Consider the following 24,549-nt stretch of genomic DNA (forward strand, 5'->3'; position numbering starts at 1 on the left):
GTTTCAGGGTACTGCAGGAACTGTTCCCAGGACTGCCCCTATGTTTCAGGCTAATATCTCTAATGGCCCAATAAACACTTTTATTTCTTTTCAGAGATTCCCTGCAGTCTGATCTCATAGAGCTTTGCTTAATAAGACAGTGGATGCTTAGGAGTAAGAACAGATGAAGGGCTGCTTCTTTGAGATTGTCAAGGAAGGAACTTGAATTGAACTTGAGAGTCTGGTAGACTTATTTTTTCTCAACACTGAGGACTGAACTTGGAGTGTCATGCCTGCTAGGTAGGCAATTTACCACTTGAAGCATGCCTCCAACCCCTTTTTTGCATTGATTATTTTCATGGTAGGATCTTTATGCTCATGGTAGGATCTTTAGCACTCAAATTATAGGGGTGTATACTTAAAACAGCACTACAGGCAAACAGGAGGAGAAAGAAAATGATGATGGTCATGAGGATGATGGTGATGTGGATGATATTTGGCTCAAGTTTGCATTCTAATCCGATTAAAATATTATGGTCTTGTAGTACATCATATCTATTTCCCATTTTATATTTCTGAAACAGGAAGTTCTTGTTCTTTTCAGAGGTGAATTCTTGTGTTTCACAGATGCTTTCAGAGGAAGGAGGGAAAAATAAAACATTGGCTTCAAAATTCTTCAGAAATGAAAGTACTGTATTATATATTTTTAAAGGAAAGAAAATACTATGAGTTAATGCATACTTTTTAGCTCTTTACAAGGGAAGGTTTCTGGGCTTTGGCACTGCTGATATTTTGTGGAGAGAGGCATGAAACTCTTGGTAGTGGAGCCCGTTCATTGTGTCCAGTGAAGGGTGTTTATCAGCATCTCTAGCCTTTCTCCACTAGAGGTCAGTAGCAGCTTTCTTCCAGTTTTTGTCATGCAACAGTTTCCACATCTTGCCAAATATTCCTAGAGGCTGCTCAACTCCTGTTAAGGACCACTGATCCACCCAGGAGAGATCAATTTCTATATTGCTGGGAAGCTTTTGTAAACAAACAAGAACTCAAACAAATAAGCTAACAACCAACCAAACAAACAGGCTATGCTGTGGGACATAAAAGTAAACCAGAGGCAAGATTTGTGTTTTTTATTTTAATGTAAATAGGAAGATGACCCAACATATTTGTCTGGGTAACAAGACAGCTACGTTAGCCAAGTCCTTAGACTCATACTTAGTGGTGGGGCAACGTGCATATAGTCATTGCTAATGGCTTCTCATAATTTGTTTCTCTTACTTTTCTGGTTGGCCTTCATTCTACCCACCAGTAATACTTGTATTTAGTTGTCATTGCTTTCTCCCCTCGTATGTGATGCTGGGTAGTGGACATCTTTGCTCATCAGCGTGTATTGCTCTCTCCTAGTGCCTCCTCTCTGGGAAAATCTCGACCTTGTTCCATCAGGTGATCGACAGTCACCAATCAACATCCGATGGAGGGACAGTGTTTTTGACCCTGACTTAAAACCACTCACCATCTCCTATGACCCAACCACCTGCCTCCACATTTGGAATAATGGGTACTCTTTCCTGGTAGAATTTGAAGATTCTACAGATAAATCAGGTAAAGGCAAGGTCTAGTGTCCTTGTCTGTAGTTAAAGGAACCCTTTCATACCAATATAAAACATGTCAAATTCCCTACACAGTACTATTGACCTCTTTGGTAGAAATGGCATGAAATGCATTGTTCTTGCTATTTTCAATTTTGAAAAAAAAAGTCCCTTCTGGTTGTTATGCACATATTCTGCCACTATTGTAGGTGATATTTTTATTACTAATCACATATATCTCCATAGATTCTGTAGCTGATATACAAGATGTCAAATTGAACCTTTCTCAATTTATTTAGCATACATATGCTTATGTACTAATTTGTCTTGCTTGCTGGATTTATACAAATTATTAGATTAAATAGAACAATTATTAATCGTATTTAACCTAACAGATTGCAATACAGGTGAAATGGGACAAAAAGTATACTTATTGTGTAATACTGAGTTGCATTCTTTTTGGTGTTTTGTTTTGTTTTCTGAGACCAAGACATGAAAATGGTATCTGATGCTTTTACTCATGGGCTGGTGCTCTATCCCTTCAACCATGACTCCAACCCTGTAGGTTACCATCTTAACAACTTATTAAGACTAGTCAGTCATCTTATTAGAAAAGTAGAAACTTGGGAGCGGTGCTGTGGCTCAAGTGGTAGAGTGTTCACCTTTTGCTGATGAGCTCAGGGACAGCACATAGGCCCAGAGTTCAAGCCCCATGACCAACAAAAAAAAGAAAAAAAAGAAAAGAAAAGAAAACTGGAAACTTATACTGCTTCAATTTTCTTAAATATTATTTAATTTTAAATAGTTTGAAAGAGTTCATTTTTCATTCAGATATTATTTTGTGTTTTAATCTTTTACTTAGCTTGCCAAGATATAAACTAATGTGAATGATTTCAAATTTTATCTGAATGTTTTGGTGTCTATAGGAGACATAATGTATTATTGAGTCTATGTGTATCTTTTTTCCTAAATCTTATGTCTTTTAGTTGTATTTTGCTGTTTTAAAGAATAAAACCTGTGCATAATAGGTGAGGGCTCTGTCACTGAGCTATATCTTTCCTCCCTTTTCTTCACAATGAATTGTGTGTATGTGTGTGTGTGTGTGTGTGTGTGTGTGTGTGTGTGTGTGTGTGTGTGTGTTAGTACTAGGGCTTGAACTCAGGGCCTGGGCATTGACCTTCAGCTTTTTTGCTCAAGGCTGGCACTCTACCACTTGAGCCATAGCTCTCCTAACATTTTTTTGGTGATTAATCAGCGATGAGTCTCATGGACTTTCCTGCCCAGACTGGCTACAAACTGGGATCCTCAAATATCAGCCTTCTGAGTAAGTAGGTTTACAAGTTTGAGCTACCAGTACTCAGCTTCCCAGTTAAATTTGATCATATCAAATAGTCACAATTAATCTAAAACTATTATGATGTGAAATAGTAGATGACTCTCAAAACAGCAGTGATTCTCAATCAGGGAAAATTTTGCTGCCCAATATCCCATATGGTCATCCCTCTGACCCAACAATGGGGAAAGAGTACAGCCAACATCTTGTGGATGAAAAATCAGGGATAAGCCAGGCACTGGTGGCTCACGCCTGTAATCCTAACTAATCAGGAGGCTGAGATCTGAGGATCGAGGTTCAAAGCCAACTGGGGGAAAGTCCATGAGACTCTTATCTCCAATGAACCACCAGAAAACCAGAAGTGATGCTATGGCTCAAGTGGTAGAAAACTTGCCTTGAGCTGAAGAGCTCAGGCAGTGCCCAGGCCCAGAGTTCAAGCCCCACGACCAACAACAACAACAACAAAAATCAGAGATAGTGCTCAAAATCTTACACAGTAATGAAGAATTGTCCTACCTCAAAATATCAATACAGCTGAGGCTGAGAACTGACTGCCAGGAAATTTTATTTTTTTCTGATTAACATTAGAAACTGAGTCTGCAAAAGTGTTAATAAGTGAAGTAAAGTAAAACTTAGAGCATAAGAATAAATTTTCACTGTCTGGCTCTAAGATTCTTTGTGGGGTTTGTGGATCTTTTTTTGTGTGCCAGTCCTGAGGTTTGAACCCAGGGCCTAGGTGCTGCCCCTGAGCTTCTTTTACTTAAGTCTAATAGTGCTCTACCGCTTGAGCCACAGCTCTACTTCTGGCTGAAATTTTTATGTCAATTGAAAATAAGAGTCTCCTGGAATTTCCTGCATGGGCTGGCTCCAACTGTGATCCTCAGATCCCAGTCTAAGTAGCGAGGATTACAGGTGTGAGCCACTACTGCCTTTGTTTTATTTTCATTTGTGGTGATGCTCTGATACTTAAGGTATGTCTCTCTGTCCCAGTTGCAGGTAGGCTACTCCTCCAGTGGGCTTTCTCTCTGTATCTCGGTCTGTCTCTGTCTGTCTGTCTGTCTCATTCTCTGATAAAAAACTGCTTCAATTCAAAAAGTATTTGAATCTATCCTTGAGGGCCTGTATGTCCCCATGTCTATGGTATGACAGATTCCCCATATCTTGCTTAAAATTTTACCTGTGTATCTCAAAGTAAGAAGAAATGGCTCCTTTTTACTTTCAACTTCATGAAAATCTGTCTTAATTTTTCCAAAATGCTAGAGCATGCTGCCACCTCAAATGGAAACCCATAGTATTACTCTGTGCAAAAGAGTTCCAGAAATCTTGACAACATCAAGCTAAATACCCATATTCCCCAATGACCATCTTGCATTCCAGTGAGCTCATCTGGAAAGGTTCAACTCAAGGAAAGATTCAACTATGACAATTCTCAGCATTCATTCTGCATGGCTAGGAATCCTTTCAACTTCTGAGTCCCTAGGAACCTTTCTTTACCTTTGTAAAGGTTTACCAACCTGGGGGTTGGCCAGCCTTTGAAACTGTTGATCGTCTAGGGATGGTATGTTACCACAAGTACTAATAAATTATTGCTACATTGAGTTGGCAATCATAGGAATTTGTTTAGCAGATTTCTTAACAAATAAGTCCAAGAGTTTTTCAGGGCAAATAGCTGGAGGGTTTTTGTTGCTGTTTCTTTGGTTTTTGTTTTAGTTGTTTAGCATCTCCTTGCTTTTGGAATTGTACATTTAAGAATTCTCCACAGCTCAGGTGGTAGAGCACTTGCAGAGCACTTGCAGAGCAAGTGCAAGGCCCTAAATTAAATCCCCAGTATCAAAAGAAAAGAGAGAAACGGAGAATTCCTCAGCCACCATTTGTATGAGTAGTCTCAGCTGGAAAATAATTGACCCATGTTTTCATCATAATGGCTCTTTAGATACCTACAAAGCTAAGTAACTAAATCAACCCTGATTCTGTCTCCCCTGAGTGAGTCAATCTCTAGGTGAATCATTCATGTTGTTTTCTTCCTTTACAAATATGCAAGAAAAATTGTAGAGAGGTTATTTTTCACTTGTTTGGTGAGAGAGGACTAAAATTGGTAGCTCCATTTTATTGTGCCTCAGTAGTTATTTTCTAAAAGAAACCATTAATCTTTGATAAGTACCTAATTTTCTCTATCTCTTTTTCTTTTTCCTTTCAGTGACTGCCTCTTACTTCCTGCTTATTCTTCGCTGGTATTTCTCTATACTATTTCAAAAACAATCAATAGCATCAAACAGGGGGAAAATAAGCACAAACGAATATTTAAAAAAGAAAGAAAAGCAAGGTACAGTTCTAGAAAAGTAAGGATCTAATGTCAATGTCTATGAATTTCAAAATACCAGAAATTAAAACAAAACAAAACATCCTAAGAAATGATACTGCAATGTGTTTTATACAGGCCTAGAATAAATAGAAGGAAAAGAAGTCAGCTTTCCATCTTAACAAACTAGAAAGAAGACAATAATTTCAATCCAAAGCAAGAAAAAAGAATGTAAAAAAAAAAGAATGTTTAAAAAAACAACAGTAGAAATTAATGAAATCCCAAGTTGTTTCCTTGTGGAGATCAACGAAGTTAGCATTTAATTGCACAGACCAAGAAAAATGTGAAAGAACATTCAAATTACTGAACTCTGAAATGAAAGCAGGGACAACAGAAATTAGGAGATAAGAGAAAGTATGCAAGCATCTCATTCTGCTGTTCTCTTCTGGGATTGCTTTGTTATCATGAGTGAATTTGAGGAATACAAAAATATCATGGAGAAGGACACTAAAGTCTCCCTGGGCTAACGTGGATGATTTCTATAAATTAATCATCTGCCCTGTAGTTCCTCTTATTGGCAAGGTCAGAAAACATTGAGGAGTAGGACATGTGAGACCCACAGCTCTCTTAAGGTTGTTTCCCGCCCCATTCTACTTCACTTCTTCATTTCACACTTTTATAGTCATCAGCAGACAGTGAATACTGTCAGAATACTTTCATAAACATTTATTCTCCTTCTCAATTTTTGGTCCCACACTTATTTGGAAAACAATGGCCAAGCACCAGTGGCTCATGCCTATAATCCCAGCTGCTCAGGAGGCTGAGATCTAAGGATCGCAGTTTGAATCCAGCCCAGGCAGGAAAATCTATGAGGCTCTTATCTCCAGTTTACCACCAGAAAGCCAGCAATAGAGTTGTGACTCAAGGGTCGAGTGCTACCTTTGAGAGGAAAAAATGGCACAGGGATAGCACTCAGGCCCTGAATTCAAGCTCCAGGACCAGCACAAAACAGACGAACTAAAAACATTTTTTCTGAATATTTTTCCTATAATGTTTTGATTTCACTAGTTTAAAAAAAGTAAAAGTTATTTATTATCCAAAACCATGAAGAAGCCAATGATTGTGGCAAACATTATAGATCGTCTACATTGTTTACTGTCCAAAAGGAAATGGATAATCATTTTTGTTAACTAATAAGAATTGTATATGTTTATAGTATGCAATGTGATAATTTGATAGTAGAATTATTATATCATATTAATTTGCACATTCATCACCTCACATACCACTTTTAGAATGAGAACATTTATAATCTACTCTTTTAGAAATGTTTGAATATAAATGTATTATTATCAACTATCATAACCATGATGTGCAATAGACCTTAAAAACATAGTCATTCTGTCTCACTGAGACTGTGTGCCCTTTGGTAAACATGTCTCCTGCAAATTTCCTAGTCCATTTTGGGGAAAGAGAAGGAAAAACTAATGCTAGTAAAAGTTGGAAAGAAAAGTGGTAGTGCATAAAAAAGAAAGAGAGAGAGTAGGCATGGTGGTGCTTGCCTGTAATCTCATTACTAGGGATGCTGAGATAAGCAGAATTGCAAGTTGAAGGTGAGTCTGGACTGTTTAGGGAGATCCTGCTAAGAAAGGAAAAGGGAAGAGAAGAAGGGAGAGAGGGAGGAAGGGAAGAAGGGAGGAAGGAAGGGGAAGGGAGGGTTGAAGAGGATCTTTCGTCGTCATATTTTGGTTTTATCAGATTGGGTTGGATAAATATGCTAAAAGAAGTTTGTACTCTATTGCACTATGTCCAGCAATGTCAAAATGAGTCAAGAATTAGCCTTTAACAATTGTTTGTAGCCTCCTATGTAATTAGATCTCAATGTCCTATCTTCTCTCAACTGTACTGGATCTAGTTTATACATGCTTGTGTGTAATACAGCATACTCCATGGATAAGATAGTTCACATAGAAGGTCCCCCTTTTATCCACATAAACTGAATTGCCATTTCAGTGATTGAGGGAGGACCTTTGGAACACAACTACCGATTGAAGCAATTTCATTTTCACTGGGGAGCCATTGATGACTGGGGCTCCGAGCACACTGTGGACAGCAAATGCTACCCAGCAGAGGTAGGTTGAAAAGGTTCGGAAGAAAATGAGGATACTTCTGAGATCTCTAGCTCAAGGAAATAATCAGAAAGAATCAGTGATTATCCTGCCAAGAAGAGATTTTTCTTCAACTCCCATCTAATTTCCACTGAGAAAATCTGTTTCCCTTGCCTGTATATGCCAAATAGCTTTCTTTGGAGGCATAGTTGTACTCCCAGATTAATTCTATAAAAATTGTATATATCTTAAACTATATAGGTGAAATAAACTTTTAAGACCTGCAAATTGAGCTATTCCAGAATTCTGAGCTAGGCTCAAATCAATGCCTAAAATATGTCAGATAACAGTGCAGAGCAACAAATTTGAATTGATCTAAGAGGAAAATGGTGGGAGCCTAAATGAAGGCCATTGTGTGTGTGTGTGAGAGAGAGAGAGAGAGAATGTGTGTATGAGAGAGAAATACATTTATCAAATACTTGTCAAATAAAAAGCACCAGTACTGGAAGGTGGGACCCTATTCTCTATAGAAAACAAAGTTAACTATGACCTTGAATGTGTCACTTGCAAAGCTGAGTGATAATGCTATCATCTGTGAATGATGGAGATGAAATGATTTCTAAGGGAACTCTAGAAATAGCATAAGGAAATAGAATTTCTTCTTACAACATTTCCCTTAATTTAGTTTTCACGTTAAAAATGAAAAAAACACATTTGAAGAGGTCATCCTGGGCAGAAGAGATTTGTCTTCAACTCCTATCTAATTTCCACAGAGAGAATCTATTTCTCTTGATATAAACACCTTCTCTCTCCTAAGATGCAAATGGATTTGGGATATTAGTATTTCGTGCAAATAAGGATAGGAATGAATAAATGTTGATCCCTCACTGAAATGCTACTTTGCTATAAGAATTGTTTCTTTCCCAATGCATCACTCTCCCAAAGTAATATTAATTGTTGCTCTTGCCAAAATTTCTTCTCATCTTTTTTTATTTCAATCTCATTTCACACAAGATTGTTATATGCCTTCTTCAATAGCTTTCTTTTGGATAAGGAAACACAATTAACTACTGTGTTATTGGATGAGACCGTCAGTTTATTTGGGAGCAATCCTATGTGGCTATGTGTTAAAAAACACTTTTAATAATATTTCAGCTGCACTTGGTACATTGGAATGCAGTGAAATTTAAAAGTTTTGAGGATGCAGCCCTGGAAGAAAATGGATTGGCTGTGATAGGAGTATTTTTAAAGGTAAAAGACAAAACACTTTTCAACATTAAATTATGTATTATATTCTAGAATGAAAAGATAGAACATTACATGGGAAAAATGATGCAAGGGGTGACATTGATCAAGATGCATTGTACTCATAAGCTAACATATTGAATTGAAACCCCTTTGTACAGCTACTTAAAGGTAATAATAATAAACATTAGAATATTACAATATATTTTATACTTTAAGAATATCGGGACCAATGTGAGGGGAGGAGACAGTAAGGAAGGTTATTAGGGGTGAATATAATCAAAGTATCTTATACACATATTTGAAAATGTCACAGTGAAATCTATTATTCTGTATAATAGGCGATATTAAAAAAGAATATTCGAGGGCTGGGAAGTTGGCTCAGTGGTAGAGCGCTTGCCTTGCATGCTCGAGGCCCTGGGTTCGATTCCTCAGCACCACATAAGCAAAAAGAAAAAAGCCGGAAGTGGCGCTGTGGCTCAAGTGGTAGAGTGCTAGCCTTGAGCTGAAGAGCTGAGGGACAGTGCCCAGGCCCAGAGTTCAGGCCCCACGACCGGACCCAAAAAAAAAAAAAAAAAAAAAAAAAAAAGAATATTCGAGTTGGTACACTGGTAAAGATAAACAATGGTTAAAATACAAGATTATTATGAATATATTTCAATATAGTAGGCATAAGCCACCTGTAGCAATTGAGACCCTATCACAAGAGAAAGAGAAATGTGGTTAGTTCATGTGCAAATCAGATCTTGTTTTAAGTAATAAAAATTTCAAGATAATTTCATTTATAAGAAATAGTACAATGTAAGAAATGATACAAAAGATACCTTTCCGAGAAGACACAATGGCCTTGTCAGCCAACAGCCTGCTCATTTGTTCTTTGTGTAATTTAATTCAGTGATGTGTGTAATATTCTCAATTATCAGCTCAAGTCTAGTTTCAGTCATGTGGTTTGTTTATATAGAATCACTAGGTGGTTAATTTTAATTCACTTTCTGTTACATTTGCTACAGTGAGATGTTAATTTTTTTTTTTTTTTTTACTATTTTCTCTTCGTTCTTTAGCTAGGCAAACATCATAAAGAGCTACAGAAATTGGTGGATACTTTACCATCAATTAAGCATAAGGTAATTTCTCTCCCTAAATTACTTGAAATATGTTTTGATTTCACTCCCAGAGTGGAGACATTAACGAGGCGCTTTGAATCAGGAAGAGTAATTAAGGTGAACTGTGTTCAGGTTCTTTCTCACTTTTGCTGCACACGGTGACTTGCTTTGTATGATGCTGTGTTAAGAGTCTCCTGCTTTGGTCGAGGGTTCAAGGCACAGACTGAGCATTAGTTTTGCTGCTGCGCTATTGAGATCTCAGACTTAGGAACCCACTACTGTCCCCTCTTTTATCCCTGACAAAACACTCAAAGCAGCCTTCCTTTCTCCAGCTACTTCACACAGTAGGGAATGAGAAAAGTTCCACAGACACTTGAACCTGTTTGGCTTTAAAAATGAGTTGTCTATATTCTCTGTTGAGCTCCCAAGATGAGTTCTGCAATATTCAGAATCCCAAAGGTCTGCTCACTGGAAATCTATGCTCATGCCTCTCTCCTTTTTCTCCCCCTTCTCCCTCTCTTCTCTTGTCTATTCCTTTCCATCTCCCTCTTTCCCCCCTCCTTTAGTCTAAGATCTAGCTCCTTCTTATTATACTGTATTTTATTGATGATGATGATATTGATGGTGATGATTATGATGCTAGGGAGGGAATCCAGGGACTTGGGTACCACCATTAATCTATATGCCTAGCTCTCTCATTTTATAAGGACAGTTATGAGTTAATCTCTTTTGTAAAGGAGAAGCCTCCTTGTTTATACAGTAGCCATTACCTAACACTTCTCAAGATTCCTCATAGGGAACTACCTGCTGCTATAAACTTATTAAAACTGAGTGACAAAATTTTTTCTTGGCTATTTTCCCAGTGAGAACCATCAAAAATACACAGCATGACTCTAAGTAGTAATGATTGTTCCAGAAGATGCCCAGGATACCTAGAGCTCCTGTAGACCACTGCTGGTCCCTAGATACTACCTGTGGCCATGTCATTTAATTCCTCAGTGCCTTCTCCAGAAAATAACTTGGTGGTATTTTCTCTTGGCTAGGATACCCTTATGGAATTTGGGTCATTTGACCCTTCCTGTCTGATGCCCACCTGTCCAGATTATTGGACCTACTCTGGATCTCTGACAACCCCACCTCTCTCAGAGTCAGTAATATGGATCATTAAGAAGCAGCCAGTAGAAGTTGATCATAATCAGGTATGGTTTTTGCACATTTTACACATGTAAGGATCCAAGTCTGTTTGTTTTAAAAAGGCTAGACCCAAACTTTGATATCAGCTTTAATATCTTAATTTAGATGTAAATTAGGAAATGCTTCAATTAAGTAGATTACTTTTAGTGCTAGAGATAGATCATCCACAGGGTCTAATACATGCTAGGCAAGCATTTGAGGCTGTATCTCTAGCACCAACTGAACTAGAAAGCATGGAAGAATATAAGCTATTTGTTCTATATCTGACAATTACATATATTTATGTACTATGTATTTTTGTTTTTTTTGGGGGGGGGTCCGGTTGTAGGTCTGAACTCTGGGCCTGGGCGCTGTCCCTCAGCTCTTCATCTCAAGGCTTGGCGCTCTACCACTTGAGCCACAACGCCACTTCTGGCTTTTTTTTCCTGCTTATGTGGTGCTGAGGAATTGAACCCAGGGCCTCATGCATGCAAGGCAAGTGCTCTACCACTGAGCCACCTTCCCAGCCCTGTATTTTTGTTTAAGTATGAATCTCTATAAAATTCAAAACCCATTTAAAGGGAAAATTGAAAGCTACAAATGAACATGTTCAAATCCTTAAATTTTGGCAGTGGAATTTCATTATAAATGAATCCAACAATGATATCCAGAAATTTTAATGTGAGTTCATTGTTTTAAAACTGGGGTTTATTTTTTCTTTTACAAAAGAAATTGCGCTAGTTTCTATGGCAATCTAAAAAAAGTCCTGTTTAATTCATAATATAACATAACATAATAATACAATAGTATTTGTTCATATATGCTTTATGGGATTTTTATTGGTTCCAGAACATATTCACAAGAACAAAATCTCTGAGACTCTTTTTATGAAACCAGGATAATTCTACCCCCAAGAAAACATTGATTTCTCTGAGGAATACAAGGAAAGAATGTAAAATTAAATATTAGAAACAGAATCCAGTAGCACATTAAAATATATACTTTATTCAAGTATTATAATATATCCTAGTAATTACAATGAATGATTCTTTATTAATAGAATTCACTATATCAGTGAATCTGTCACTATCACTGATTTTAAAATACATTTTCAAAATTCTCTCTCTATGCAGTTTTTAGTATAATACTTTTTAATAAAACAGAGATGAATACAGACTTCCTTAATATGAAAAAAGAGATTTATCTCAGGTCAAAATTAAATATAAATGTGTTGGGTATGCAGTTTAGTGATAGAGTGCTTTCCTAGCATGACTGAAGCCCCAGGTTCAATTCCTCAGTACCACATCAACAGAAAAATCCAGAAGTGGTGTTGTGGCTCAAGTGGTAGAGTGCAAGCCTTGAACAATAGAAGCTCAGGGACGGTGCCAGGCTCTGAGTTCAAGACCCAGGATGGGCAAAAAATAAAAATATAAAGGTAAATGCCAGCCAGGCACCATTGGCTCAAGCCTGTAATCCTAGCTACTCCTGAGACTAACATCGGAAGATCATGCTTAAAAGCCAGCCTGGGAAGGAAGTCCATGAGATTCTTATCTACAATTAGCCACCAAAAAGGCTGCAAGTAGGGGGCATGGCTGAAGTGGTAGAGTGCCAGCCTTGATCAAATAAGCTAAGGGACATTACCCAGGCCCTGAATTCAAGCCCCAGGCTAAGCGCGCGCGCGCGCACACACACACACAACTACAAATTGTTATACCGAAATTCGGGGACCCCCAGAAGACCACCAGAGACCACGATCAATGTAAGCAACAAAGAGCCGGGTTATTGCAAGCTCGAGCTTGGTCCTCTGCGCACACGGTAACAGGTGACGCTAAGAGGCCCTGAGCATAGAATCAGGGCCGTTTTTATAGTATTGAACAAACAACTTTAAGGAACTTTTACATAAGAACTTACATGATTGGTTAACATTTACATTTAAAGCAAGCTAAACTGGGCAAATAATGATTGGTCGATCTTTACAGAAAAAATGTCCTTGGTCCATAGCTTGACTGAAAAAGGTTGAGTCACACCCAGACCAATAGAATGCATGGCATGTCTCGCCCCGGGGCACTGAAGAATGGGTTGGCTAGAAACTCTTAGTCCTAGGTGGGTGGGGGGCAACACCACTTGGGGGCTAACACCTGCCTTAAGCAAACGCCATCGATGGCTCCAAGAATTGTGCATGGCTTTCTGTCATAAATTCCTAGCATTGGGGCTAAAATGGATCACGAGTCAAGTCACAGAACTGAGATGGAATGTTAAACAAAAATGGAGTTGCTTAGGTTTCTTAAAACATTATATTTCTTCCCTAGGGCCTTACTGCCCCAGCCTCCGGGAAGGGCGTTGCACCTTTGGGGATGATTCTGAGGACTTTGCGCCCTTGGTCAAGGCTGTAAACCCTTTGAAGTCTTTTACTAAGCAACTCTAAGCTCCCAGGCTGATATTCCACTACTAAGTAACTAAAACCAGTCACAGTTAAAATCATACAAAAACCATACAATCATCTAGCACAAAGCAATTCGTACAGAAGCAAAAATGGCTGTTAGGTGCTGTCTTTACATGATTTTTTTTTTACGTTCTTCAAAATGAATGACAAAATGATTTTTGATTCTATTTCTAGCTGGAGCAATTTCGGACCCTTCTTATCACTTCTAAAGGGGAGAAAGAGAAACGAATGGTGGACAACTTCCGCCCCCTCCAGCCACTGATGAATCGCACTGTTCGCTCATCCTTCCACCATGATTATGTGCTGAATGTACAAGCGAAACCCAAGCCAGCTGCCAGTCAAGTGGCCCCCTAAAATGTTCATGATAAGCAGTTATCTTTCTTTATTCAGAAAAGCTTTTAAAAACGTTAGACTATGTTAAACACCGCCATTTAATGATATTCACAGATATACATTTCTTACTATTTTTTTGGCATTTCAGAGTTATCCTTGTAAGGCAGGGAGGAAGATCCGAACATTACAAAATAACTGATTGGTTAACTTCAAGTTATTTAGATTATCATTTTTCTATGAAAAGATTACTGATTAGTTAACACCAAGCTATTTATGTTACCCCCCTTTTTTATGAAAGGATTCTGTGTGTAATCCTGATTTCCTGGAATGTAAAATAGGTTTATTCTCTGCTTTTATGAAATGGAACTTTATTGTGAGTGACTCCATTTTGACTTTGGTTTGCCTGTTGGGGCCTAATATAAGAGTTTAGTACAAATAACTGCGTGTAGTTTCTCTCCTTTGGTCACACTTTCACCATCAGTATGCAGTAGTGCTACTGTCAAATACGATCATTTTGGGCCACCAGTCTTAATGGGTCTTTGATTCATGGGTTAGATATGCATTTATTGTTATGGGGTGCTTCACCCATCTTTGGGATAAGCTATTTAGTAAATTAATTCTTTTATTTGATTGATAATAATGATTAACAACTGTAATATCAGCACAAGACATGTTTCTCTTACAGAGACCAGTTGGTAGTTTTATTGTGTTTCTATATCTGAAATATTTTAGCTATTTTTTGTGTTCATCAATGAATGTTTCTATAGAGTTTTTTTAAAAACAGGTATTATAATAAAAATATTTAACTGGTAAAGATACATTGACCACAGAACATAGACCTTTAAGAAAACAGCTAAGAGGCCTAGACCTCCTGGTTGAACATTGGCCATTTTTTAAGTCTATTTTATGTCAAAACATGAATGTGTATTGTTTTGTTATGGCTTCTCAGTATATTTTCCCCAGTGTTTAGCTGCCAATATTAGCATCTGAAATGTCTGCTTATTAGCAATTTATTATATAGAAATATTTTTTGAAGTGGTAGAGGTGGTGATATTGACTGGAACAACACATAAATTAACACATATGAAATATAACAATGAAATCTCCCTCTGTATTAATGTAAGCTAATTTAAAAGAAAGAAAAAAAGAAATTTTGTAATCATAAGAAAATATGAACTTTTACTATCTCTAGAAGTTCCTTTACATTTTTGAAAATCAGATGTTTCACTTAAAAGCTTGGAAATCCTATAGAAAGCATATGCAGGATATTTTAATAAAAATGTTTAAAATGCCAGAATGTAGAATTCTTTGTTTTGTTTTGCTTTTTACCAGTCCTATGGCTTGAACTCTGGGCCTGGGCACTACCCTTGAGTTCTTTGTTCAAGACAAGCACTCTACCCCTGGAGCCACAGCACCACTTCCAGCTTTTTTGAATAGTTTATTGTAGATAAGAGTCTCACCGACTTTACTGCCTGGGCTGGCTTTGAACCATGATCCTCAGATCTCAACTTCCCGAGTAACTAGGCTCACAGGCATGAGCTACCAGTGCCTGGCTTGACTGTAGAAGTCTTTCTTGGTATAGTTACAGAAACATATTAAAAAGGACTAGTAATCTAGTATATTCTTTATAGCATTCTTTTGCATTATTTGTGCACTGTTGCAGAGGAACTCATTTTATTTACTCATTAATCATGATTCTTTGACAAGCAGGTAATCAACTAAATCTCCAGTTTATACAGTAATTTAGAAGACTTTTGTTATAGTAAGAGGGAGACTTGTGGGATAAAGTGTAGATAATGAAATATATTCTGAGGCTTTCCATGTCACAGTTGATCTTCTTTGTAAATATCTTAGAATATTTTTAGCTTCACTGTGTTCAAATTCAGTGTTGCATTCAAACTAGAAGTATTTTATTAGTGTACTAGTCATCTAGTCTACAAAATAGTATTGGATAAATATACCTAAATGTATTGATATCACAGAATACTCATTGTGATAGCCACTGTAAGAAGAAAAAAAAAATGACAAGTGTTCCAAGAAATCCTTGTATACTATCAACAGGCATGTAACATGGTACAGTTACTAAAAATGGAATTATCATGTAATCCAGCAATCCCACCTCTGGATAGATATCCAAGAGAATTTAACTCAGCACCTGAAAGAGATATTTGGAAACCCATGTTCATGACAGCATCATGATATCCAAGAGTTAGAAGAAACCTATGTGTCTGTCCATTGGCAAAGGGATGGCTAAAGGCAGAAAAGTATAAAGGAAATCTAAAGGAAGAAAAGTATTGCCTTCATGGAAATACTATTACATTTACAATGTAGATTAAACTTAAAAACATCATACTATGTGAAATAAGCCAGTTACACAAGGACACATAATGTATTATTTCATTCATATAAAGTGTCTAAAGTCATCAAAATCATAGAAACAAAGCATAAAAGTGGTTGAATAAGGGGAAAGAAGAGGAAATTCCTATTTAGTGCTATAATGGTTAATAATGATTGTCAACTTGATTAGACTAAGAGATGCCTAGGAAATTAGTAAAAAAAAAAAAAAACTCACCTCTAAATGTGTCTGTAATGCAGTTTCCAGGGACAAATAATAAGAGCTCTGACCTAACCAATAATTTAATCAACTGATAGGTTAAAATGTTAAATAGATTACTAGAAGGTGGTAGAACTGTGGAAGGTAGGGCCGAGCTGGAAAAAGGTCACTGGATTAATTTGCTTAAAGGCTACATCTGACCCCTGGCCTCTTCCTTTCACTCCTCTGTGTAAGGTCCGCCCCTGGATGCAAGCAGACTCCACCCTCCTCGCAGCAAAGTCTCCACCCAGTACCTGCGTTACCTAGGCAACTGGGACACCTGGAAGAGGTCACATCTGCATCCGCTGAGGTCACATCTGAATTTGATGTGGCCACACCTTTCCCCGCCCATACCGTACATAAGGCCTAGCCCAGGCCCAGACGCTCTCTTGCTCTTCTTTTCTAGCTCTCTTGCTCTTGCTCTTCTTTTCTAGCTCTCTTACTCTTGCTCTTCTTTTCTAGCTCTCTTGCTCTTGCTCTTCTTTTCTAGCTCTCTTGCTCTTGCTCTTCTTTTCTAGCTCTCTTGCTCTTGCTCTTGCTCTTGCTCTTGCTCTTCTAGCTCTCTTGCGCTTGCTCTTCTTTTCTAGCTCTTGCTCTTGCTCTTCTTTTCTAGCTCTCTCTGCTCTCTCTCTGCTCTAGCTCTTTCCTCTCTTTCCCAGCCACGTGGAGTGCCAACCTTGCCTGGTCCCAGCAGGTCTACTGAATAAACCTACCCCTTACCTGAATACCACGTGCGTGCTGGTGCTGTTCTTACTCGATTACCTCTTTTTAAAACCCTAACACTCTGCTCTTGAGGTGAACAATTTTCCTCTACCATACCATTCGCCATGACCTACAACCTCATCCCAAGCCCAGAAACATGGAATCAGCTGGCCATAGACTGAAATCTCTGAAGCCATGAGCCAAAATAAATCTTTTTCTGCTTTAAACTGTCTCAAGGTTTGGTCATAGTGATGGAAAGTCTAACACAAGTGGTCATTTCAGAGTTGTAAGATGAAAAGTTCAAAAGATCTGTTGAATGCAGACACACCATCAATGAACTGTATGCATAAAAAGATTAATATGGTGATTTTTTCTATTTTCTTGTTGTTATAAAGGTGATGCACAGAGGAGTTACAGTTATATAAGTCAGGTAATGAGTACATTTCTTTTTAGACTATGTCACCCTTCCCTCACTCTCTCCCAGAAGATGTTTTTTAAAAAAAAAAAAAACAAAAACATCATTAAGATAGTAAAATTCTCCTAGTACTCAAGAGACTGAGGCAAGAAATTTGTGCGTTCAAGGCCAGCTTGTGCTACATAGTGAGTTTAAGTTTCACCTGTGCTTCATAACAATATCATGTCTTAGGAAAAAAATATGAATTGAACATGCTGGCTTATTCTTATGATTCTAGCTGCTCAAGAGCCAGAGAGTGGGAAGATGGGAACTAAAAATCTGGACCTGTTGGTGTGTGCTTGTCATCCAGCTATGAGATGGGCATAAATAAAAGAATTGAGATCTGCACCAGAGTGGGCAAAAAGCAAGACATTGTATGAAAAATTATAAAACCAAGAAGGGTATGGCTCAATTGGTAAAGTGCCGGTCTAGGAAGTACAAAGCCCTCAGTTCAAACTTCAGTAATACCAAAAAGAGATGGTAAAATGTGTGTGTGTGTGTGTGTGTGTGTGTGCACACGTGTATTCGAATCCTGGGGCTTGCACTCAGGGTTTTGGCACTGTCCCTGAGCTTTTTGCTCAAGGCTAGCTCCCTACCACTTGAGCTACAGCTCCATTTCTGGCTTTTTTGGTGAGTAATTGAATATAAGAGTCTCACAACCTTTCTTGCTCAGGCTGTCATTGAGCTGTGATCTTCAGCTGTTGGTTTCCTGAGTAGCCCGTGGAGCCCAGCCAATTTATATGTATTTTACTGCAGAAGTAAAAATCAAATTTAGTGAATCAAAGAAAGGTTTGGAATTGTATATGCAAATTTGGAGAGCCATCTCTTTTCTAAACAAAGAGTAGGGGTTAAGACTTTTGATTATGTGCCATATAAAATGTATAAAATGTCTTAATATCTTTAAGTAGGTGCACAAAGGATTAACAACACCGTCTACGAATACAATGCATCTTGATCAATGTCACCCCTTTCCCTTTTCACTTTTTCACCCATCCCTCCCAACCTACCCTTTCCCTCACTTTTCTTAATTTTGTAGGACATACATTGGATTCTTGACTTCATTCTCACATCTTCTCTTCTTTATTGTTCTATCCCTTTCCCCTCGACCCCACCGTACTCCGTAGAAGTACCCATTCCTCGTATTTATTTTGTTGAACTTTGACTTGGTCTTTCTAAGGGAATCACACTATTTGAGGTTTCTCTTGAATCTACTATATTTCAGTCAATACATTTGTGTTCACTTACATTCCACCTATTTACTTAAAAGTTTATAAGTGAATTCTAGCTTCCACATAGAGGAGAAAACATGCAACCTTTGTCTCTCTGAGCCCTAACTTATTTCACTTAATATAATTTTTCCAGGTCTTTCTATTTTGAGTGATACAATATTATTTTCTCTAATGGATGAGTAAAATTCTATTGTGTATATACATTTTCTTGATCCATTCATCCAATGAGGGCCATCTGGGCTGATTCCATACCTTGGCTATGGTAGATAGAGCTGCAGTAGTGCTATTGGCTTTACTCTATCCTGATTTGTGGTCTTTGGGATAAATGCCCAGGAGTGCAATTGCTGGATCATAGGATAGTTCTGCAGTTTGTTTTGTGAGGAAACTTCTTACTGCTTTCCAGAGTGGTTGAAAGTGGTTAAAAAGACAAATATGGAGGACTGAGGATATTACTTAGTGGTAGAGCACTTGGCCTAGTATGTTCAAAGTCCCAAATTCACCTCCAAAAAAAAATGAAGTGAAATTAATAAAAACATGATGGAAAGAAATTTCTATGCAATTCATTGATTTCAAATTAAAGCTACCTTTCAAAGAGTAAGCATATAAGATATGCATTTTGGGGAGGGGGAGATGGGAAGGGATGGGAAGGGGAAACAAAGGAGGAGGCAACAATGCTTGATAAGAAATGTACTCATTATCTTGCCCATGTAATTGTAACCCCTCTGTATGGTGTTTTCACAAAAAAAAAGGTTTGATAAAAAAAAAATATGCATTTTCCGGAGTGCACAGGCTTTCCGTCTAGCCTCTTGCAAACTCTCACCTCAAATTTTTTTTTTACTACAGTTAACCTTTCAGATTAGAGTGGGAAGTAATGTATGGAATGGCTGACTTGCCTTTATCCTTAGACATACAAATATATTTATAAAGCAGATTTAATTGGATTTGGTGTTCTAGTGTAATTATAATCATATCCCCTTCCACTCTCAACCAAGTCCCAGTGTGTGTGATAAATTCTTGGTCATTTTCTCTGCAGAGAATATGGATGCTACTTTGAGGTTGCTTTTCCTACCATCATGTCTTAGTTATGTGACCCTTCGAGGAGCACTGTGGATCCCCTGCCTAATGATACAATTCTAGCAGGAAACTTCTTAAGATTTTTATGCCTTCAAAGTGCTGAATTTGTACTTTCATAAGGATGAAAGTGGAAAATAGGCTTAAGATCTGTCAAAGATCTTGAGATAGAATGGTATATTAAAATCATTACTCATATTTTTTTTTGTCCCGGACCAGGACTCAAAATTGGTATAAGATGCTTGCTTTCACTCATTGGCTGGTGTTCTACCATCTAGCTGCTCATCTTAAATAATGTTATATCAGTAAACCCTTTCTTTACAGTAGTAATGGTTTTGGAATGGATTTTCATTTGTGTTAGTTGTTTGGCATGGAAGATGTTTGCAAAATTAGAGACATCCTTCAGCATATACATCAGAAAATCCACACTGGATTTATTAGAGGAGAACTAACAGGAATGACTAGCCAATCCTCCACAACTCACGAATTTCTGTTCACAATCTGCTGACATCACCAAACAGAGCAGGCTTCCAGCCCCTTTCTTCTTTCCCTGGTAGATACATGGTGTTGAGCAAGTTCATTGTTTCCTGGTTACAAACTTGTCTGAGTCTGGCAAAACAGAACCCACTAATATGCAAGAGGTTACACAGAGCAGGTGTGTTACTTATAGCAAGACAGCAAGAGACAAAAAATAGTTTATGGTCTTGTACATCTCATTGTTACAATGGGTCAACTTGTATCACTATGTTGAAAACGAACTTTACAACTTGGAGGGGGGAGGGAGGGGTTGGGGAGAGGGGAAGGAAGGAATGGTAGGGGAAAAACAAAGGAGAAGGTAACAAGGCTCCATAGGAAATGTACTCATTACCTTATTCATGTAACTGTAATCTCTCTGTGCAGTATTTTTGCAATAAAAACATATATAAAAAGAAGTTTAGGGTCATTTATATGCTGTCCCCCAACCCCATGCTCGAAAAAACTTCCTGGGTAAATGGAGTCTTGATTGCATATGCCTCATTTCTTTCACACCCAAGGGACCCTAAAAGGCAGTTTCCCCTCCCCTTTGTTTAGGTTAGGGCCTATGGAACTTCAAATTACATCCTGGGTCCAGTGAAGAGTGGAGCAATTGGTTGAGGCAGTTCCTCCTTATCCCAGAACATTGCATTTCTGGCATAGTTATTCTTGAGAAGTGCAAGTTAGAAGTGGGAAGGACTGTGTTGGTTTAAAGTCACCTAACTGTCCCACATGTAGATTATTGTAAAGCTTCTCATTCTAAAACCAAGCTTCTACTAAAAATGTTCAGAAAGCTGTCTTTCTGTATTGAATTCAAATGATAGCAATTATAGTTTGGAAGTGGCACTGGTTTTTAGAGTTCCTTCAGTAATGAAATTAACTTGAGGAACGAAAGCTTGTTCATTAAAATAAATCCAGTGGTTAGCTGTTGCAAATAAAGGCCTAACTCTCACAGAAGGAGATTCACATTCATTAATCAAGTGAAATGAAGAGTGTCTGTATCCTTTTTAAAATCAGGATTGTCTTCCTATAAGACATTCTTATTGTTCTGAAGCAAAAGTCAGAAGAGATAAGAGGAACAAATTTCAGGTAAGGAAAGTATTCAGTCACTCAAAACATAGGGGTTGCTAATGTATCCTTAGCAAGTTTTTCTTGGCCTTGTTCCTGGTCTTGTGTTGCACTCCACACTTATCAGGGCTTAATTTTAGTTTCTCAATCTCTCATTGCCTCAGTTAATTCCTTACCACGTTTCACTTAGATTATTATGACACTGTATTCCAGTTTTATTTTCTAATGCTTTTTATGGCAAATTACAATAATTTACCTTGAACATAAATATCACAATAGGTCACTATAACTTTCAATGTTTTCTCACTGTGTACAAAGCATAATCAAAGTGTCATAGCATGGCACAGCAGGTCCCCATTCACAACCTAGTTTCAGACCACCTCTATGTCTATACTCCTTGATACCTTCTCAATACACACTTTAAATTCACCGTGTCCAGTACATTCCAGTTTTACTTCTCAATGCCTTTGCTTATTTTGATTTGCCTGTAGCTTTCTTTCTATCCTTCCCCATCAAGGTGAAGTCCATCTTCCTTCAAAACTCAAGTTGGTGGCCAGTGGCAAATGCCTGTACTTCTAGCTACTTAGGCTGAGATCTAGAGGATATTTGATCAAGGCTAATCTGGATAGAAAAGGCCCATTGCCAAAATAACCAGCAAAAAGCAGGGTGGGAGTTGTAACTCAAGTAAGAGAGCTTCCATCAGAGCCAGAAAGTCCAGCAATCTCTCAGTTCAAACACCAGTAATGTCACAAAGAAAAACCTCAATTCAAGCGCTAGAATTCCTAGGTGGAATATATCAAGTAAATTCCATCTCTGCCTACACTGTGTTCGTGTATTGAGCGTTCTGTGCATCCTGTTTATAAACTCCTTAGGAACAGATGATACAATCTCTGTTATCTCATGATCTCGGGCGTGTGTGTGTGTGTGTGTGTGTGTGTGTTTGTGTGGTTCTTTTACGTGAGCCAACTGGAATTAAAGGAGGGAGGCGGTTGTCTGAGCTGCTGCTTTGTGGAGCCATAGAGAGAGGCGGAGCCTGGAAAAGTCCCAAAGAAATAACTCCTCCCTCCCACGCTGCTGTGTGTGGACTAAAATTTAGGAATTGAATGGTGGCCTGCAGGAGCTGTAGGCGTAGTGCAGAAGCCCTCGGGAAGCACTGGGGTGAAAAAAAAAAGATTCGATCACTTTAGGGCGGAGTAAAAGCTTCTCCTGAAGAGTTCTGACCTAGAAGCAGGCTTTGACAAGGTTTTGACAGATTAACGGATTTTTAAGACTTTTTGACAGATTAATGGCTGGCGACTAGCCCCGCCCGGTTGAGGCCTGGCAGCCCTCGCGTGTGCGCTTGCGCCCGCCCTCTCGGCTCGGGGATCCCGCCTCTTCCGGTCACTTTTTTGGGAGGCGGAGCAGCACCGGCATCATGGCGTCTCCGGATATGATGTTTCTTAGGAAACTCAGGTAAACCCCGCGTGAGCGAGTGAGACCAAAGGACAGAGCAGGTCGAACCTGTACGGAGAGGACGAGCTGGAAGGAAAGAAAGGAAAAAGGGGGACAAGGAACTGAGCCAAGTGAGACAGCCGCCGCTGCCGCCGGAACCTTAAGCCTTGCTAGGGTGTGTCCTGCAGCGCCGCAGGCGTCCGCCGGCTTAGGAATGTGAGGAATGGAACAGGTGGCTGATAGGAGAAGACCTGCTATTTTATTTGAGGGTAGAAACACGAGGCGGTAGGCGTTGTAGTTAAATTGGGAGAAGCGAGGTTTTCCCTGCGGAGCACCTCATTGATTTCCTTCCTCTCTGGGGGCGCCCACAGGGCTGAGGCGGGCAGCGCCGCCCGCGCGATCGCTCACACTGCTCTGTGTACTTTTCACTCTTGCAGCCACAAAAAGTATAGGGCCGTCCTGAAGAAGGAGAGACGAAAGAAACGTCGGCAGGAACTCGCCCGATTAAGAGATGCAGGTAATAGCCCCACGCCTTACCCCGTTTTCTGTGTGTCTGGGGGGGAGGGGGGGGGAAGGAAATAGGTCCCTTTAACTCCTGTCCACACTTGATGGCTTGACGTCAGAAGAAAGTCAACTCTTTCATTTGAGGCATTGCCTGGCTACTATTTCTCTGTTAAGCTGATAGTTGCATCTGTATCAAGAACACAGGGTGGGAGGAGTAGTGGACAATTATTATGTGTGTTCATAATGAATTACAGTACTTAACCACACCTTGTACACTGTGGCATGGTTTGTTTTGTTTTTGCAACAGGAATGCAAGGTTTAGATTAGACGTTTTACTGATTTCCCCTAAACTTTAGTAATGGATGAGACAGTCTAAGTTAGGCATGGCGCTCTAAGCTAGTAGTTTCAGCAGAGTTACTCAGGAGGCAGAGATCAGGATACAGTTGTCTCTGCAAAAGCAGGTAAGACTTTCTCAACTAATAAAACAACTGTGTGGAAGGCACAGGTACTGAGGATGGAGTCTAAAGCCAGGAAGGCATAAGCACAGGACACCCGATTTGAACAATAAAGCAAAAAAGGGCAGGGATGTATCTCAAATGATAGAGCATTTTGATAGGCAAATGTGAGGCTCCAAGTTCAAGCCCCAATAATGACAGAGAGACAGAGAACTGACCCTTATTTGTCTCAAGGTACTACTATTTTAGTATTGATAGTATCAAGCTAGTTATTTTAGTATCAACCTAGTTCTGAAACTCTTACTTGATTATGAAATAGCACACTTAAAATTAGAAAGCCATAGGGAATTACATATCAGTACAATGCAAGTGTGCATTAATGATTTTCACAACATGCAAGTTTGGAATGCCTCTATTACTGTTGCACTATGGGTTAGATTTTTCCCCTCCATTAAACTACAGTACAATCATCATTTGGCCTTCATATGAAAGAACCTAATATTTGTTTATGTTATCTAATTGCTTAACACAATAGAATTCCCACTTAGTTATACAGTTACATGTCGTTATAAATGCAGATGGTAGCACTGAAAAAGTCCAGAGACTGTGGCCTCAAGTAGTAATCAGGAGCCTTGAGAATTATAGGCATAGAATTTTCATGTGCTATTGGAATTCCCAGGTGACTATTTTACTAGCAGCACTTGGAATATTTAGAATGGAAGGAACAATGTGTTTACCTGCAACCTGTATAAGAACCTCTCTTTTAGTAGTTGAAAACTGTTCCACTAGATGCAAGACTTTGTGTCTGTGTAGGGGATGAGAGGTAAAACAAAGGTAGGCTGATGTTACTGGTGCTGCTGTAGTTTTAAACCACCTTTTTGAAGTTCTCAGCTATTTTACTTTGCTCACTTTATCTTTTAATTACTC

The 24,549-nt window shown here is 38.7% G+C and overlaps 2 protein-coding genes across 5 annotated transcripts in view; both read left to right on the plus strand.

Annotated features, from left to right (window-relative positions):
- The window catches only part of Ca5b (carbonic anhydrase 5B), a 29,818-nt gene extending 14,919 nt beyond the window's left edge, over positions 1–14,899 (plus strand). For all 3 annotated transcript variants that reach the window (XM_042680477.1, XM_042680476.1, XM_042680478.1), the window contains exons 3-8: positions 1,381–1,578; positions 7,211–7,329; positions 8,461–8,556; positions 9,612–9,674; positions 10,697–10,852; positions 13,444–14,899. In XM_042680477.1, the coding sequence (XP_042536411.1) occupies positions 1,381–1,578; positions 7,211–7,329; positions 8,461–8,556; positions 9,612–9,674; positions 10,697–10,852; positions 13,444–13,623 (812 nt within the window). In that variant the 3' untranslated portion in view covers positions 13,624–14,899. The remainder of the gene's footprint in view (positions 1–1,380; positions 1,579–7,210; positions 7,330–8,460; positions 8,557–9,611; positions 9,675–10,696; positions 10,853–13,443) is intronic.
- A 7,708-nt stretch (positions 14,900–22,607) lies between these two features.
- Zrsr2 (zinc finger CCCH-type, RNA binding motif and serine/arginine rich 2) overlaps positions 22,608–24,549 on the plus strand; it is a 25,186-nt gene continuing 23,244 nt past the window's right edge. The window contains exons 1-2 of one of the 2 annotated variants that reach the window (XM_042680430.1): positions 22,608–22,684; positions 23,101–23,180. In XM_042680430.1, the coding sequence (XP_042536364.1) occupies positions 22,647–22,684; positions 23,101–23,180 (118 nt within the window). In that variant the 5' untranslated portion in view covers positions 22,608–22,646. Of the gene's footprint in view, positions 22,685–22,790; positions 22,949–23,100; positions 23,181–24,549 lie in introns of those variants that run through there. The other variant, XM_042680429.1, reaches the window with a different exon arrangement.

This window comes from Dipodomys spectabilis, unplaced genomic scaffold (assembly GCF_019054845.1).
Source record: "Dipodomys spectabilis isolate Male_0828 unplaced genomic scaffold, ASM1905484v1 ptg000061l, whole genome shotgun sequence".
Classification (NCBI taxonomy): Eukaryota; Metazoa; Chordata; class Mammalia; order Rodentia; family Heteromyidae; genus Dipodomys; species Dipodomys spectabilis.